Source organism: Hippopotamus amphibius, chromosome 3 (assembly GCF_030028045.1).
Source record: "Hippopotamus amphibius kiboko isolate mHipAmp2 chromosome 3, mHipAmp2.hap2, whole genome shotgun sequence".
NCBI lineage: Eukaryota > Metazoa > Chordata > Mammalia > Artiodactyla > Hippopotamidae > Hippopotamus > Hippopotamus amphibius.
In genome coordinates this window covers 120,587,003-120,605,510 of record NC_080188.1, presented here as the reverse complement: position 1 = coordinate 120,605,510, position 18,508 = coordinate 120,587,003, and the positions used below count along the sequence as shown (strand labels likewise).

Here is an 18,508-nt window from a genome sequence, read left to right as displayed (position 1 = left end):
TGTGTGACTGTGTGTATGTGTGTGCATTTGTGTGTGTCTGCATGTGTCTGTGTGCATGTGTGGGAGTTAAACTTGGGGTGACCCTCAGAGGGAGATGCTTACTGGTTCATGATTATCTTCCAGAAGTGGGTTTGGGACACTGGTATCCACTTGAACTGTCATCTGTGGTAGCTGTGGTCCACCCCTCCAAACATCACCACACTGCCATTGTCCTTCTGGCTCAGGAGAAAAGGAAGAGGGAAGGCTCCTTGTCAGAAAATAACAGCACTCACTGTCTGAGGGCTGTGCTTATCCATCCATCAGAGGCACTAGTATGGTCCCCATTTTACAGATGTGGATATTGAGGCACGGAGAGATTATTTACCCAACAAAGGCTGGTCACCCACTAATAAATGGTAAAGAGGAGGTTCGAAGCCAGGCAGCCTGGCCAGGCTCCGACCACTCATCCTTCTGAAGATAGCCTGATCCTCTCCATCAACAAGAGTGCTCAGAGATACCCTCAGACACTGTGCTGGAGGGGTCTGGCCTCCCCTTTGTATAGCCTGTTGTTTTTCAGAGAAGCCGAGGCCAGAAGGCACTAAAGTATTGGGTTCATGCTAACTCAGGGTTGGTTTTGTTGGCCTGTGACCGGTGCCTTCCTTTGGGACCTCCTCTCAGGAGGGATCCATGCCTTTGCTATGCCTGTCTTGAAATTCCTTATAATTTTTGAATTGGAGGTCCCACATTTTCATTTTGCACTGGCTCCTGTCAATTGTGTAGCTGGTCTTAGCCTCCCGGCAAAATGTTAGTGAGGAAGTAAACATTCCCGCCATCACTCTTCTTCCTTCCATATCAAATCGATCAGCAAATTCTGTTGTTTTTTCCTCTAACCTGTATCCTGACACCTTCCACTGCTCTCCTTCTTGTTTCCAGCCATGGACCAAGCTGCTTCCCTTGAGCCCATGAGCATGGTTGTGTTCCAATAAAACTTTACATAGACAAACCAGTGGCAGGGCCAGATGTGGCCCACAGGTCATAGTTATGATAGGTTAGATAGTCTCACAGGAAATTGCTGGATCAGATGACCTATCATTTTTCATGCAGCTGAGAGGATCTTACAGCTGATTTGCAGAGAGTGCTTGTTTGTCCAGCTTAGACTTACTTGCTCCAGTAGAAGGCAAAGACTGGCTGAGAAACGATGCCTTGTGTCTTCAAGTTGCCAAAGACGGGCGTGGTCCCTTTGCGGGTGAGGCTGGAATAGGCCAGGCCCAGGATGCCATCAAAGGTTTCATGATGCATCACTATTTGTTTCTCCATCAGGCCAAATGTCTGGCCCAGCATGACAAGATTCCCAATCTGAGGGAGAGGAGAGTGTTCCCACATAAAGGTTTGGGGAGTGGGGTGGGAGTGGGCTGGGGTGGAAATGCCATGATGACTGTAGAGAAGACCTGAGGCCTGGCTGTGTCCTTGGTGGACCTCAGATGGATATATCAAGCTGGGACTGGAATTCAGGTTCCATTTGTGCAGGACTGTGGATTTTAACCAACACCTGGTCCTCCTGCACACACGGTGTGAAGGGAGTCAAATTGGCCTCATGAGTTCTGTAAAGGTGGGGAAACTGAGACTCTGGAGAGGACCAAATGGTTCACACTTGAGGACAAAATGAGTAGAGAGCAGGGTAGTCTTGTCCTTGGCAACACTATGATCAGATGACAAAAATGAAATTAATTCATTACAATGCATTGTGGATTCTGCACCTGCCCAGGAACACAGAAGCCCATTTTACAATGTTGTTGCCAGAGGTTTTATGAAAATTCCACCTAAAAAACATGTTTTTGGGGATGTGTGTGCCTTAGAGGGAGAGAGAGACAGGGAGAGAGAGAGAGCGAGTACTCTGACCCTTTGGTGGAGGCAGGCCATAGATTTTATTGGACTCTCAAGAGACCTGAGAGTGAGAATCAATTTGTCAGGCCCCTCCCCGGCCCCTGCTTTCCCTGCCCAGATGCCTGAAGATCTCGACTGCTCACAGGAGCCCAAGATCAACTTATTCTCTCTCCCAAACTACCCACACCTGCATGAAACTTAACTGGCCATCCCAGCTCCACTGCTTATCAGAAGTCTGACCTTGAATAGGCCCTGGCTCCCTGAACCTCATTTCCCTCCTCTATATAATGGAGCTAATCATAGTCTTGCTTCATGAGGTTGTTGCAGGATTAAACGTTATTTCCAGTAACATGGAAGTGCCTGGCAAAGTCTGAGAATGGAAATGTGAGTACTTTTTTCCCCTCTCTTCCTGCTCCCAGCAAAATGAATCTTGAGCTGCTCATGGGCTAAGAAGCTGTAAATCCACACCCGAAGCCACTCTTGGGGTTAGCCATTCTGGGAATTTGTGTGTCAGCAGGGGAGCTGCCTCCCCTAGGAAAGGTTTTGCAATGAGGGCGCCAACCACTAGGGGTCTTTGGGTAAGAAGTATCCCCCCAGTTGGCCCTGCATGTGTTTTGTAAGGAGAGCTGGCTCCCAGGGCCTGTCCTCACTCAGATTCTCATTTACAGTTACACGAATGGTGTCATAGCCAAGAGATCCAACAATCACCCCTGTGGGGTATTTGAGGTTGAAGCTCCATCTTGTACATATGAAGGTTCTGGACAAGTGAGGGTTGAAGAGCATGTTTGTACCTGCAGACACAAGAGATAAGTGTCCCTCAGTGCCAAGGATGTGTGGGTAGAAGTGTGAGTATATGATGAGCGGGGGTGGGGGTTGGTGGCAGGTAATTATTGCAGGGATGACTGTAGCAGAAGAAGGAGGGCACCCACAAGGCAGATGAGCCAATGTCAAAGACGACCTTGAACTCCTGAGGGGGTGTCCCAATGGTGATATTTCCAAAATAGACCATCTATGGGGGCTGGGCAGGGGTGGTTAGGGAAGGGCTGGCTGCCCTGGCCAGCCTCGATTCTTGGAATATTGCCTCCATCCAGTCTTCCCATGTCTCCTGAAATCACATTCCAAACACCTTTCCTCAAAGTCTCTGCTCAGACCAGTGCCTTCATTTGATTTTTTTTTTCCCATGTGCGATCTTATTTCCCAACCAGAAATCGAGCATGTGTCAGTGCAGTTTCACACAAAGTCTTTACCACTGGGCCTCCAGGGAATTCTTCGTGCCTTCATTTGAGTAGATCTGCAGTCTCCTCTTCAGGGCCTAGCCTAACTGTTTCCTTCTTCAGATGGCCCTCCTCTGTTACCCAGGCCACTTCTTTTAAACTCACACCATGTCCTATCAACACCACACAGTTGGCCCTTTTTTTTCCACATATTTACTCTTTGCTTGTGATGATCTATGGATTCTTGAAGAATAGATTAGACCCTTTTTAAAATCAATAACAATAACCATAGTGTTAGATTTTTTATGGCATCACAGGCCATAGGGCTCAGTAACATTTTTCCGGTGTCCATCTTGATCTGCAGAGGCTGACCTTCCTCTGCCTGGGGTTTGAAACTTGATGTGCAGTTGGCTTTATCTTTTGATCACACATGGCTCACCTTTCACCTGTAACATGTGGCTCAATTAGTTCAGAAAGAACAATCTCCTCACACTAATGACATATCTTTAGCACAGAAATGGATGTTTACCTGCCCCTTTGTCATTGCTGGGCCCAACCACAGACCCAGAGCTCAGGATGAGAGTGCCTTCTCCTCTGGGAATGGGGTCCTTGTTGGCCAGTGGCTCTGCTTCTTGAAGGAACCCCATCCCAACATCCAGCCTGTTACTTCCAGGTGAACCCAGTGCTAGGGCAGAGCACCAGCAGGCACTGTGGAGCAGTATCCTCCCAACACATTCACATTCAGTTGGCTCCTGAGGGGGTGAACAGAATTTTTTGGGTCATCAGTGGCATTCTGGGACCTGTCATCAGTGTTTTCCTCCAGGAAATTTGTCATCAGGTTTTTCTCCCCGAGGCTTTCTCACAAGGTCTTGATATTCTTTGAGGGGATTCTTTCACCAAGCATTAGGAAAAGACAAGAAGAAGGGGCAGCAATCAGCTGTCCTTTTTATTGCATGACCATTATACTTTGTATCATTATGTATTTTCCCAGTATTTTTATGAGTGTCATGTTATTATCAGGCTGCCATGCAAAAAGCAGGGCAAAGACCTCAGTTTGAATACTGGTTCTGTTGTGTAATCTTGGGTAAGACATATGACCATTTGGAGTCTCAGTCTCCCCATTGGTAAAAAGGTGGAATATAATAACACCCAACTCCACATAGAATGTTGTGAGTATTAAGTGAGATGATGGATATAATGTACCTAATATGTAGGAAGTCTCAACAAGGACAGCAATTACCACTGCTATTGCCACCTCACTGTATCTTTTCCAAAGAAGTTCTTGGAAAGAAGTAGAAGGAGGATCATTATCTTCTTTTTACAGGGAAGGAAATGGAAATGTAGGGAGTTTGTGACTTGGCTATGGTCATCCTGCTTGTTAGAGGTAAAGAAGACTAGAAGTAGCCTTCCTGATCTTTCTCCAGGGCCCAAGCAGATGAGAGGGGTGAGAGAGGAAGTCTGGTGACTTGGTTTAAATAAGGAAATGAACAGGTTAGGGAAGCAAGGAAAAGTCAAAAGAGGAAGAGAATGCTGAGAGATTTCTGCATGTGCAGAGACAGCCAAAGAGATGGAGAGATAAAAGAGTGAGATACTGAGATAAAGACACAGACACATTCACACAGAAACAGTGAGAGAGCAGAGAGAAGACATAGAAGCAAATATAGGAGACGTGCTCTTCCAAAGGACCGCATTACAGTTGCATGTGTTGTGCACTGAACAATTCAAAGGAGTGCCATTTTCACATAGGTCATGAAGTGACTGCACCCCCAGAGTTGTGCAACCCTGCAGGCCGATCCCAAGACCCTTTGGCCCTTCAGTGCCCATGACGAGGTACTCATCAATAAGTGTGAGTTGAACTTGAAGACTGTCAGGGATTGCTTATATTTCCTTCTAACTCTGATGGGTGGAAGAAAAAAAGGACAAGGAAAACCACAGAAAGAGAGGTGATGACACTTACAGTTCCTGTACTTACATGACTAGGCACTTTGAGAGGGCCACCAGCCTGAGGATTCCAAGCCACTTCATGTTTCTTTCCAGGCTGCAATTACACAGAAAAGCACATGCTGTGGTGGCCAAGAGCTCCTAGTTATATAAGATCTGCCCTGCCCTAATTGTCTCCTTTTGGCCACCAATGGATCTGAAAAGAAATATGAACCTGTTGCTAAAATCTTTACCTCCATTTGTGTCCTAGGGGTGTGCATGTTGAAAATTTTCAAATACAGAAGTTTCTACTCTAATTTCTTCCTTGGGCCTGTGGTGCAAAACCAAACTGAATTGCATGGACTAACTAAGATTGGGGAGACTCCTGCCAATTTGATGATAAGACAATGGTAGTAACGGGATAAAGGTAAATGCTAGGGGCCATGCTTGACATTTGTGATGTCTTGTGGTCTTGCTAGGAAATTTGTGAGAAGGGCATTGCTGTCCTCAGTCACAGAGGAGATTGCTAAGAAGAAAAGATGTCAAATGACAAAGTGAAGATTTCAGGAGAAGCCCAGTGGCATATGAGTGAGTGGCTTTATGTAGTGGGACGGATGGCATAGATCCTAATGCACATCAAAAATTTAGGCTAAAGTCATGTTACAATTGCAGAATTCTACTAGTGGAAGAACTGTGATGCATGCATCCACAAGGTACTTCATATCGTCCAACCAACATATGTGGAGCACACTGTGTGCTGGGGTCTGGCTTAGATGGTGGAAAGTTAAAGTCCAGTAAGACACAGGTGGTCCTTATCTTCAGGGAGATAACAGTCAAGGGCAGTTCTCACAAACTTATGGCTCAGGAGGCAATAGAAATGAATGGAAGATCTTGGCAGGAATCATGGACATGGGGCAGGCAGCACATGCCCTAACAGTGGGGGCAGCCTCTGCTTAGCTGCAATCAGTGACTGCCATGGTGGAAAGCAGCCTGGTTAGCCAAGTTTTAAGAGAAGTCAGAAGTCTGGCTATTTATGTAAAATATCCTGATTTTAAATATTAGCAATTATTTTTTTCTTCTTCTTCACAAAAGGTAGTGTGAGCCAAACCTGAAAAAACTGTGTATTGGATTCAGCCTGCAGGCTGTGCAGTTCTGCTCTAGAAGTGGGAGTAGAGGGGACAGAGAGGGTTCAATTCATGTTCATTGAATGAATAAGAGACTGAATGAAACTTAAGCATGTTAATTTCCCTTCCATTTGTAAAGAAAAATCATGAGGGACATTAAACCACTGAATTGAATAATGTTCACTTGTTGGCAACTGATATAATTCCCCAATAGGATCCATGCCTTGAAATATTTTGTCTATCAAACAAAACATGGAAAGAAATAATTTTTCAGTGTCTTATCTCTCAAAAAAGACACAAAGGCTCACTCAGAGCTCCTATTCAGCCTGAGATGAACAATGTACCTGTTAAACTCTTATTCCAGCGAAAGTAAAGACAGTAGAATTTTGTAGCTCCTTCCAGGATTCCCAGGATCCCGGTGTTCCTGTGTGTGATCTATCCAGGCCTGTCCAGAACAACAGGAGGCTGGCATGGTTACTAGGTAGATGATAGATGGGGTGCTGCTTCTTCCTCTTCATTTTCTCACATTGTTAAAGTTTGGTTTTTATGGTTCCATTCCTACGGAGGGGATTTAACAGCACCTAACAAGTGACACACACAAAAACAATTTAGCTCAGCCATTCTACTCCTAGGGATTTTTTCCAAAGATACACTGGCAAAAATACAAAAAGCCATATTCACAAGGTATTTATTTCAACATTGTTTGTGAAAACCAATGACTAGAGGGCTTTCTAGGTGGCACAGTGGTTAAGAATCTGCCTGCCAATGCAGGGGACATGGGTTCGATGCCTGCTCTAGGAAGATCCACATGCCATGGAGCAACTAAGCCCATATGCCACAACTATTGAGCCTGTGCTTTACAGCATGTGAGCCACAACTACTGAGCCCATGTGCTGCAACTACTGAATTCTGTGCTCCACAACAAGAGAAGCCACGACAATGAGGAGCCTGTTCACCACAATGAAGAGTAGCCCCCACTCACTGCAACTAAAAGAAAAAGCCCACACACAGCAAAAAAGACCCAACACAGCCAATAAAATTAATTAATTAATTAATTAATTAATTACAAAAAAAGCCAATGACTAGAATCTTACCTGAAGTACCCATCACCTGGGGAGCTTTGAATAAGGCATAGGGCAACTGAAAAATTAGGTGTATTGGGGATGGAGGGAGGCATGGAAACACAGAGTTCTGCAAGGTATACTGTTTAGTTTTGAAAAAGAAAGACCAGAAAGGTGCTTATAATTTGTTGCTCTTCCATAAACACGTATGTCTATTTTCAATAAAAAAGAGGGGAAGAATAAACCAAAAGCTAACAAAATTTTTAAGTTATGGGGGAGGGCAGGGAGAGAAGTGAGATTTTTCTTTTTTTATAGTTCGACTTTGCAGCCATGTAAGTGTGTTACAGAATCAAAAAGTAGATAAACACATCTGTGGAACTTGAGAACTAAGACAAATGATCCTAATTCTATCACGTTGGTGATATAGCTTCACAGAACAAAACATTACTTAAGTACCTTTAAGTTGCAGAGTTTTGACTCTACATTTACAGTGAGATATATAAGGACAAATATAAACAAATAAAAATACCCTTCCTCCAAAACAAAACCAGAATAAAAAGCCAAAGAAATCTGAAACCATATCCAGCACCTTATTGTTGGTGATATTGCTGCTGTTGTTTTGAAACTATCATATGTGCATACAGGTTAAAGAAACTAAGTGATTAACCCTTATGTTGTTATAAAGCAAGACTTTCAGTGGAAGAGACAAAAGAGATTTAAGTGTACAACCAAAAAGCTTAGGTAAATTCCTGTGGTCGTAAGGGTTGAATTGGAAGTATGTGTTGTATCAATGAATATTTTTCCTTTCTTTTTTTTTGCAAAGAAAATCTGTACTTTTTGGCTGTGACCACTGAAAAGCCTAGAAGTAATGACAACTTGATAACAGTGACTAGCCTGAGACGTAGTTTGTGGCCTCTAAATACCATTTCCCAGCAGAGGATTCAGAGATTCTTGATAAGATGGCTGATTCCAGGGCTGGGCCAAGAAATGCACAAGAGAAGCCTGAGAATCTTGAAGGAACAGAAAGTTGAAGGCCTTCAAAGACCACCGGGTGTCAGACAAAATGCTTAGGAATCCATAGAGACCAAAAGTGGGACCATTTTGCAACAGGAGGGAAGGGTGCAGGGCACAACCTTTGAAAAAATGATATAGCCCCAGGACATGACATAAATGGAGGAGAACCAAATGAGTACAAGTTGGCAGACAAGTTGACTTCTACTAGAACTTGAGCCTCAGTAATACAGGCATAAGGATCAAAAAGTGGGGTGTGGCCCAATTCCTGCAAATCCCCACCCCTTCTTGAAATAGCTGGAGTACTCCTGTAACTCCTTAACCTATGAAAGTACCCACCCCTGTAAAAACTGACAACCCCATACCCTGGTGCCTTTCTCACCTTCTGAGATGGATCACAGTCTGTCTGTAGAGTGTGTTTTTGTCTAAATAAATCCACTTCTTACCTATTAGTTTGTCTCTCACTGAATTCTTTCTGTGATGGGACATCAAGAAGCTGAGCTTCCTTGAGTTTTGGAACCAGGTGTGTGATCTCAGTTGGACAGCTTTGGGTTTTGGCCAGATTCAAGTCCTGGCTTCATGGGTTCAAGTCCCAATCAGGGTTTTGGCTGGGATTGTGTCCTGACATGTGGGTTCAAGTTCCAACCTGATGTGTACAGTGTTAATTGGCAATCACAGATGACAGTGATAAGGTAAGATAACGTTGAGAGTTAGGTCTTGGTCCTGTGGTACTGATCTCAGAGAGGCAGCAGTGAGTGGTGTGTGAAGCAAGATGTTAGTTCCCTGCCAGGATTTGAACCTGGGTAGCCTGGGTGTAAACCAGGAATCCTAGCCACCAGACCCCCAAAGCTAGAGGCTAGAAGCTATTTTTCCCTGGCTCGTGCTCCTAGTGAAAAATGTATTTCTTATGGAGGCTAAAATTGTAAACCCAGGTACAAATTTTATTATTAGGGACATAGCTTAAAAACAGGTGCGAGAGCACACAGAGAAACAATTGGTTAAGAAAGAAGAAAGGCAGAGATGCAGAGCTGGAGAGAAAGAGTGTGGGCATCATTCCAAATGAGGAGGAGCCCAGTGAAAAGTCAGTTGTCATTTATATCGGGCTGTTCTCCTGGTCTTTGTTTACTTTTGGCCAATTATATGGTTTCTTTTTAAAAATGTATTTATTTATTGGCTGCTTTGTGTCTTCATTCTGCACACAGGGTTCCTCTAGTTGTGGAGCAGGGGTTATTCTTCACTGTGGTGTGAGGGTTCCTCAGTGTGGTGGCTTCTCCTGTTGCTGAGCATGGGCTCTAGGCATGTGGGCTTCAGTAGTTTTGGCACACTGGCTCAAGAGTGTTGGCTTACAGGCTTTAGAGTGCAGTACCAATATATGTGGTGCACCAGCTTAGTTGGTCCACTGTTGTGGTATTTTCCTGGAGCAGGGATCAAACCTGTTTCGCCTGTATTGGGAGCTGAATTCTTAACCACTGCACCACCCAGGAAGTCCTCAATTATCTGGGTTGTTTCTTCACACCTGACCTGTCCCAGGACCCTCCCCATGATGTGTGAACACCTTTTTTCCAAGATGGATTTCAGCCCAGAAGTCTATGGGAAATGCTTAGCATGACATATGGTGTGGTGTCCCCTCCTTTTTGACCTCCAAGGAGCATTTCTGTGCATGTGTAATATCTCCTTTTTCCAAGAATGGGGAGTGCATGACCTCTTGATCTCTTAGGGTTTAGCTCCTTCTGTCCCTGCTGTAAAAGAGTCAAATATTCAGTTATTTACCCTATTCCTGTTGCTCTTTCTTATATTGAAGTGCAGATATTGAAATATAGATAGGTGTCCAGTCATCACTATGTAGTCCTGAAGCCCATTTGTGTCTTGCCTCCATAAATATAAAGTAGGAATTGGTAATGTATGTCCAGCCTAGAGCTCATCTTCTTCTCTGCCTCATGAGATGTAAATGGGGGGCCAGTTGTGAATGCCTATCCTGGAGCCCATCTATCTCCTAACTCAAATCCCCCCCTGAGAAATGAGAACCCTGATAAATATTTATTGGGAAATTGAAGAGCAAAGATCTGTCTTCTGCAGCTTCTTCATGCTGGTGTGGAGCTTATAGATGCTACCTAGTTCAGGTTACATAAGGGGCACAGGCTGACTTCTGTTGTTTTTTTCAGCAGGATCTGTTATGAGAAGTAGCTGAAATCTCTGCATCACCATCACTATCTCTGGGAAACTGTTGTGTCCTTAGAAAGAACAAACTAGACAAGTAGATTAAGAAGGCAGGGGACAAAGATCAGTAAAAAAAAAATATTGTAACCAGGGTTCCAAGCAAGAGTAGTAAAGGTGGGGTTACATTGTCCAAAGGAATGGAACTAGTAAGCATGGTCATATTTATTTTTGATGCCCTCTTCTATTAGCCCAGTATAACTGATGTAGGCATAACAGACCCATTTTGAAGTAGTTGGAGGAGTGACAACCTGAACAGTAATAGAAAAAGAAATTACCTTTTTTTAGGAGAAGAAGCCTGAAAAATAATCTGGACCTGGCACTTTGGGGAAACATGTAGCCAGGTAGGCAGTTGTCTAGTTTCATCTAAGTAGGTTTTAACCTTCGGTGTGGTATGAACATGTAGAAAACAGGTGCTATTGGTCTGAAAATTTTCTCATTAATAGCAAAAGCAGATGATACTCTTAATGATGTTAGTGTTTTTGTAGATATGAGAAGATGGAAGAATTAGAGTTCATAAAATCTTTTTCTGAATGAATCTAACTTTCCAGACACCTGTTCTGCTAGTTTTTTTTTTTTTTTTTTGGAGAGCAGAGTGCCTCATTTTTGATTTCTGCACTGAACCCCTTTCAGGGGGTGTTGAAGCTCAGCAGCTGCAGTGGCCATGATTTAGTCCTTGTAGAGGTGGATGGCAAGTGTCAGTTTCCAGTTGGCAGGGCCTCTTCATGGTCACAAGTTTGCCCATGGTTTAGGGGGCACTTCATGACCATTTCATTCATGATGCTAAGACAGCTAATTCACATATCTGGCAAGATTTCCTGAAGGCCACTGAATGTGCTGTTCCTTGACTAGGCCCTACTAATAGTAGCCAAAAACCTCTGGACCACATGTTTAGTCTTTTATGGTCCAGGAAATTATTCCCTCCTGCTGCATCTTTCCATATCTAGAATTACATTCTTACCATCACTGATCTCATATGGAAGTGTATATCATCATTTTATTAGAGGCTCAATCACACATTTAGTAATTCAAGAAACAAGAATTTATTGAAACAAGTGATATAGAAAATAATATAGCTAGCAATATTAGTGAGGTCATAATTAAAAACTTAAGTCAAGAAATTCCATTATGTGTAGCCTAGTACATACCCTAGTTAACTGACTCAGTCTGTTCTGTAGTAATCCTTATTTTTCAGGGAAATTGTATACTGACATTAATGTAAGTCATTTAGACCAATTTTGTAGTGCAACTAGACTGATGATCCTTAGTATGATTTAATTGTTCCCAGCACAGAGGAGCTGATAATGCTGCTGAGACTGTAAGAGTTTTTAATCTCATGAAGGAGCAGATAGAGAGAATAATAAATATTTTAATTTTAACCACAGGTGTAAATTACCAAATTGTTTTAAACCATAAGTAGGTTGAGAAGAAGAGCTTCTTTATATATGAAAGAAACAAAGGTGAAAAGCCAGCAACATGTCAGACAAAATTCAGAAAAATTATCTCATATTTAGCAGTTCATTTAATGCCATGCAATTAAGTTTTGTTCTCTTTGAGTAGGGGAAGTAGGTTCCTTGATCACTGGAGCTGTAAAAGGCATATCCCAAGTAGAAAACACAATTTTAAACTTTTTTTTTTTTGTCAGAGCATCAGCCCTGCAGCCAGAAAAGGCTGTAAACAATAAAAATTTAAAAAAATGACATTTGTCGAGGAGCTGGGCAAAGCAAAAAGGCCGTGTTGGCTTTTCCATAGCCCTGACTGTTTACATTACACTCATGTTGACCCATTTTATTGTCATGTTTAAGGACATCAGGATGGCAAAACTCTGACAGTGAGGGATTCATTTTCTTAGAAGCAGAGTGGACTTCATGTACACGTTCCATAGTCATCATAAATTATTTGAAATACTCCTTATTCACTCAGCCCAAGTAATAAAATATCTTAAAAGCAAATATAAATCACTTAAGGGCAAGGTAATTCTCACAGTCTGTTTTCAAAGCAGCATTCCAAGAAAACTTTATTTTCTTAACAGAGAGAGAAAACCAAATTCCATCTGGTACCAGCTTGGAGTTAATAACATTTATTTACCTAACTAATTTTAATTTAATCTTAGAAAGTCCTTTTTATAAGTCTTGAGGAGGCAGTATCATTGCAAAGGCATCAGTGTCAAACCATGGCTGTCTATAATGACAAAAGCCTTAAGAAAGTATGTTTAAAATCTGGTGACAATGCAATTGATAAGGTAACTTGGTTACTGCTGTGACATGCAACATTTGTAGGTAATAACTAGAACTGTGACTGATAATGTTGTACCATGAGATTTCAGAATTTTAGCAACTCCATATAATTTCTAGAATATCCACATTAGCAAAGGATTACTATACAATATCAAAAGGGTTTAGAACACTCAATCAGATATCATAAAACATCTCAGTGTGGCAACAAACATATTTATTAATGATTTTAAATCTTTTGTTTATCTGTAAAAGGAAGCCAATGTTCAGTAATTAATGGTTTAGTATCTTGTTTTATTCCTAAAAAGTTCACCCAAAGTTCTTTTCTCATTTGCATATTTTTCCTAGAAGTTCATTTACATTGAATTATTTTCATTGCTGACAAATTTGTGACCAAAAGCTTATGTTAAACCAAAGTACCATAATTGTGTTTTACTTAATACTGGTAACTTTAAAGACATGTCTATATTAGTTAGATCAACAAACATTAATACCAGGTATTAATTTAATATTGAATATTTTCCAGTTCACGTGAACCTGAAATTTTTTCAGCTCAATTTTTCTTGTTTTTAGAATTGTTTGATTTGTAAGCACTTGGTTTCTTTAAGCCAGTTAAATAGAGCTCATTTACAAATTAACCACAGCAATAGTATCCAAAAAGAAAGACTCATACAGAGACATATGCATATATCTACACAGACAGAGATCTCATAGTTTCCGCTAGAGATTTAAAATGCATCTTGGCCCCATTCCTTCTCTGTGTTTTCCTTCCCTTGTCTTGAAGTTGTATTAATTAACACAAGGCTGAAGTCTCAGGCAAAATGGGCTTTGAATGTATTTCAAGGGCCTGATAAGAGTTAATTTCAAACTTTCTCCTACGCATATATTTGATTTCTCAGGTTCAGGATTCTGAAAAATATATTTTAACAAGCTGACTGTTTTTTTTATTGCATATGCAAAATAATTGGTTTTGTCATTTTTTAAAAAATATTTATCTTAACAAATTTTCTCCAGAATCTAAAGAATATTGTGGTCACACTATTAAATGTTATCCTTCTCTTCCTGTAGTCATAATTTCATAGCTAAGTTTTAAACCAGATAGTACTAAACTTGGCTGTGATAAGAGGGGCAGATGGAATGATAAAATGTTGTCCCAGCACAGATTGTCCCTCTAGGGAGGTTGGGTCTTTGATCAGAAGAATGTGAAGGAGTAAGGGGAATTTCAGGAGTGGGGAAAGCTTGGTTCCCCACCACTGAGACTTGGGAGAAATTTGAAGGGGATTCTTTAGAATGTTATGTGAGTTTTTCTGATTCCTCAAGGCTTTTGATTATAGGACAAAGCCCTGAACAGTAGAGAACCTCAGTCCATTTTTCCATCCAGTGGCAATGAAGGTCTAATTGTAAGAGACCCAATTTCAGGCCATTTTTCAATCCCCCAACTTAAATAAAGGTCAGGCACCGCTACAATGGAATCTAAGATTTTCCTTTTACTCAGCCAATTCAGCTTAGAAAAGGGATCCTCCCATGTCAAGTAACCTGCAATCAGGAACAAGGCAGCACTTCTGGAATGAAATCCAGAATCCTAGAATCGCTTCCTAGGAGGCTCACACATGATAGCTTTTGGGGTAGTCCCTTATTCCCTTTAAAAGTGGTGGGGCATTGAAGTCTCATGCAAGGCACCCAGCCCAGCAGGGACAGAGAAGGGCTTTTGAAGCAGTGCAGAACAGTTGCTAGAAATTTTCCTAGCAGGCATTCCTTGTCTATAGAGCTTACTATGATGGAGTGTATTCCTGGATACTGAGCATCTAGAAAGTCTAGGGTGTAAGCTGTTTGGAAGTGGCCAGGCCAATAGGTAGTCTGTTACAAGGTATGAGCTGTTAAGACCTGGAGTGAAGTGGGAACTCCTGGAGGAGCTGGAGCTGGCCACAATGGAAAGTGCCACAGGGGTGAGGATCTGAAGGCTGAGCGATGGGAATATTCCCATAGAGGATCTTTAGACACAGAGTAAGGTGGGAGAGTAATCTGCAGAGGAACCCCAAGTCTTGTGCCTTGTTTGTTTCGCATCTGTTGGTACAATTGAAGGAGACACAAGTCTCAAGTGCAAAAGAGACTTTGTTTCCTGAGTGGAATAGTTTCAAAAATCACAGGAAAATAAAGGGAAGGCTGAGGTGTGCACCTGGCAGGCTGCATGGGGAGAAAGACACTGGAACGCAGTGGGACCCATGGGAGGTATTTTTTATTACTGAGAAATAAAGTGTGGCACATAGCAGGGTTCAATTGGTAAGTGACAGCTGCAGGCACTGAGCCTAGCCTCCCTGCCCATTGCTTGCAAGTTTGAGGAGGAGGAACTGCTTGGGTGCAGGGCTTGCTGGGAGTTGTAGTTTGGTGGAGAGAGGGAGAGACAGACAGACAGACAGACAGACAGACAGAAAGAGAGAAAGAGAGAAGGAGACAGGAGTTCCAGCCAAAGAATCAGAGATTCAGTGTGAGTGAGAGTGAGAGAGAACCCTTGGGCTCCTGAATTGAGGGAGCTGAGATTAAGCCCTGTGTATCTTGGAAAGAAAACACAGCAAAGCTGAGAGCAAGCAGTTCTTATGGGAGAGAGAGTGAAAGTAAGAAGTCACCAGCCAGAAGTTTGGGTGAGACCTGCCCTTTACCTTGAATTCCTGGGTTTCAAAACCACCTGATCAGAGAGAGGCAGCAGTGAGCAGTGGGGTGAAGTGAGATCTTAACTCCCTGCCCAGGAATTGATCCTGCATACCCTGCATGAAAACTAAGCATCCTAGGAAACAGACCAGCAAAGACTAGAGGCTAGATGGTATCTTTCCCTGGCTCTTGCCCCCAGTGAAAAATGCATTTCTCACCAAGGCTGAAACAGAAAAAGCAGGTATAAAGTTTATTATTAGAGACATAGCATAACAACAAGTTGTTTAGTTAAGAGAAACAATTTGTTTAGTTGAGACAGAAGCAAGGGAGAGTTTCACACCCTGAGAAAAGGGCGTGGGTGTCCTCCCTAATGAGGAGGAGTGCTGAAAAGAGTTGGTTAAGTCATTTATATAGGGCAGTTCTACCTGGTCTTTGTTTACCTTTGGCCAATTATCTGGATTTTTCTTCACAGCTGACCTGTCCCAGGACCCTCCACATCATGCATGCACAACTTTTTTCCAAGATGGATTTCATCCCAGAGGCCTATGGGAAAGCCTTAACATGACATTATGGGGTGGCTCCTTTCTGACCTCCAAGGAACCTTTCTGTGCATGTGTACTGTCTCTCTTGTCTCAAGGGTGGGGATTGTATGATCTCTTGATCACTTAACAGGGTTTAGCCCCTCTCTGCCAATGCCACAAAAGTGTCCAGTATTCAGTTATTCACGCTCTTCTTGTTACTGTTGTGTATATCAAAGTCCAGACATCAAAATATAGACAGGAGTCCGGTCATAAATATGTAGTCCTGGAGCTGGTGTGTCTCTTCTCTCAAAAAGTTAAACAGGTGGCTGGTAATATATATCTCGCCTGGAGCTCATCATCTTTTCTGCATCCTGAGATGTAAAAGGAGGTCAGTTGTAAATGCCTGTAGCACATCTATCTCATACGTCAGTATGTCACATATCAGGTAGGCTGGGGAGGATGCTCTGTCACTGTCTGTGCATTTTTGACTAACATGTCAACCCTCTATGCTTATACACATTCAATAGCAAGTCCAGAGCAACATTGTTAATCTCTATACTCTCCTTAACTCTGAGATTTTTCTCCTACATTCTTATTCATTCCTGCTCTGTTTCTTTCTCCTTCTTTCTTCCTTTCTTTCTTTTTCTTTTTCTTTCTTTTTTTCTCTTTTTCTTCCTTTCTTTCTTTCTTTCTTCCTTCCTTTCTTTCTTTCTTTCTTCCTTTGTTTCGTCCTTCCTTTGTTTCTTCCTTCTCTCTTTCTTTTTCTTTCTTTCTTTTTCTTTCTTTCTTTCTCTTTCTTTCTTTTTTCTTTCTTTCTTTTTCTTTCTTTCTTTTTCTTTCTTTCTCCTTCCTTCCTTCCTTTGTTTCTTCCTTCTTTCTTTTCTTTCTTTCTTTCTTTCTTTCCTTCCTTCCTTCTTCCTTCCTTCTTCCTTCCTTCCTTCCTTCCTTCCTTCGTTTCTTCCTTTGTTTCTTCCTTCCTTCCTTTTCTTTCTTTCTTTCTTTCTTTCTTTCTTTCTTTCTTTCTTTCTTTCTTTCTTTCTTTCTTTCTTTCTTTCTTTCTTCCTTTCTTCCTTTCTTCCTTTCTTCCTCTTTCTTTGTTTCTTTCTTTCTCTTAAGATCAGAATTCCTGTATGACCACCAAGGTGTACTTTTTATTGCTTTTACCGCCCTCTCTTTGACCCTCACAAGTGCTGACCCTTTGTTCCCAACTTATAGCTAGACCAACTCCTGCTCATCATCAACACTGATTGGGATTTCTTCTGTGCCATTTCTTTGTTACAACTTTTTGGGCACTAACTGCTGATTGGGAGACTACCATAGAAAAGGTAGCATGTAATATTATCAGTGCCAAAGTTGACCATGTTGCATGGTTAATTGTGAACTAAGAGGGGAATTTTTGATAGCTTGGGAGTTAGAGATGACACTTCAGGCTTGTCTAAAGTGGGTCAGGCTGCATCAATCCCAACCAAAACACATCTGGGTCATATACTCTGGGACTGGGAAAGAATTGGACCACAGGAATTAAAAGGAAAAAAACATAGTTGGTTATGTCATCAAGTTTGGCCACAATGTGAGTTAAGAAATTTAAAATGGTGTGAATTACCCCATATTCAATTTTCATGGCACTTTATCTAGACAATGGATCCCCAAAGGAATTTAAGGCATTTATAGCTCAGAGGAATAACTCCAGGAAGGCAACAAGGGAGTGTTTAACTGATGCACCCTACATGGCTATGGATCCTGAATGATAGTGGACACCTCCTCCCCTGAGGTTCAGGCCCTTTTAGCTATGCATTTCTTCACACAGTGTGGTCCAAACCTCAGGTACAAAATTCAGGAAACAAACAGCTTGTGCTCAGACTCTGATGAACAACTTTTTCCAATTGGCTTATTTGGTTTTCAGTAATAGGGATGTGGTGGAAAATGCTGAATGCATCCAGGGAAATATGCAAAAGGCTGAAATAATGGCTATGTCTTTGTCCACCCAGAGACCATCAAAGGGGAAGCTGGCTTTTCAGGACCAATGTGGTCCTGGCAGACCACAAGGCCTATGGGTACCCATACAAAGCTAGTGAACCCTGTGTGAACAAGAGGGGCACTAAGGGAGGATTGTGATTGATGTGACCCTTGCAAAGAGCCAGGGCTTGGAATAGGCAATTTCAGAGACACCAGAGAGCAATGTAGGCCACTTTGCCTTTGACTGTTTTGCAATCATAAGACTCTGGGGTCCCAAGGACCAAAGTGGCTCTGCCTAGAGATACCATGTATATAACTAATGTGGAGCCTCCAGTGGTCATTGATGTGGTGGGTCACTTGATATGATTTCTCGTAGACACTGGTGCCACCTTCTCAGTGCTAACTTAATCCAACTTTAGCAGTCATAAGGAAAACAGAATGCGGTTGTCAGGGAAGAGACGGGAAGTTTTCTGGAAACCCTTTTGTGAAAGATCAATGGCCAGCTGTCTTTACATTCCTTTCTGTAGTGCCTGACTGTCCCATTCCTTTAATGGGAAGATATTTATTAACTAAGTAAGGGGCCACTCTGTTTCTTGAGGGGCAAGAGAACCACCCTCATCTCCAAATGGTTCTAACAAAAAGCAAAAAAAAAAAAAAATGGGTAAACTCTGAAGCTAAATAGAAGCCTTAGTAATGACCCTGGAATGTGAAATATCAAGGTTCTGGGCTTGGCCAAAGATATCC

General features: G+C 42.1%; 1 protein-coding gene across 1 annotated transcript in view; it reads right to left on the bottom strand.

Annotated features, from left to right (window-relative positions):
- Positions 1–1,137: 1,137 nt before the first annotated feature.
- Positions 1,138–18,508, bottom strand: part of LOC130848762 (pregnancy-associated glycoprotein 2-like) — a 40,964-nt gene continuing 23,593 nt past the window's right edge. The window contains exons 9-12 of the mRNA XM_057727163.1: positions 5,050–5,115; positions 3,607–3,829; positions 2,536–2,654; positions 1,138–1,335 (exon numbers count right to left, since the gene is read on the bottom strand). Of these exons, the coding sequence (XP_057583146.1) occupies positions 1,138–1,335; positions 2,536–2,654; positions 3,607–3,829; positions 5,050–5,115 (606 nt within the window). The remainder of the gene's footprint in view (positions 1,336–2,535; positions 2,655–3,606; positions 3,830–5,049; positions 5,116–18,508) is intronic.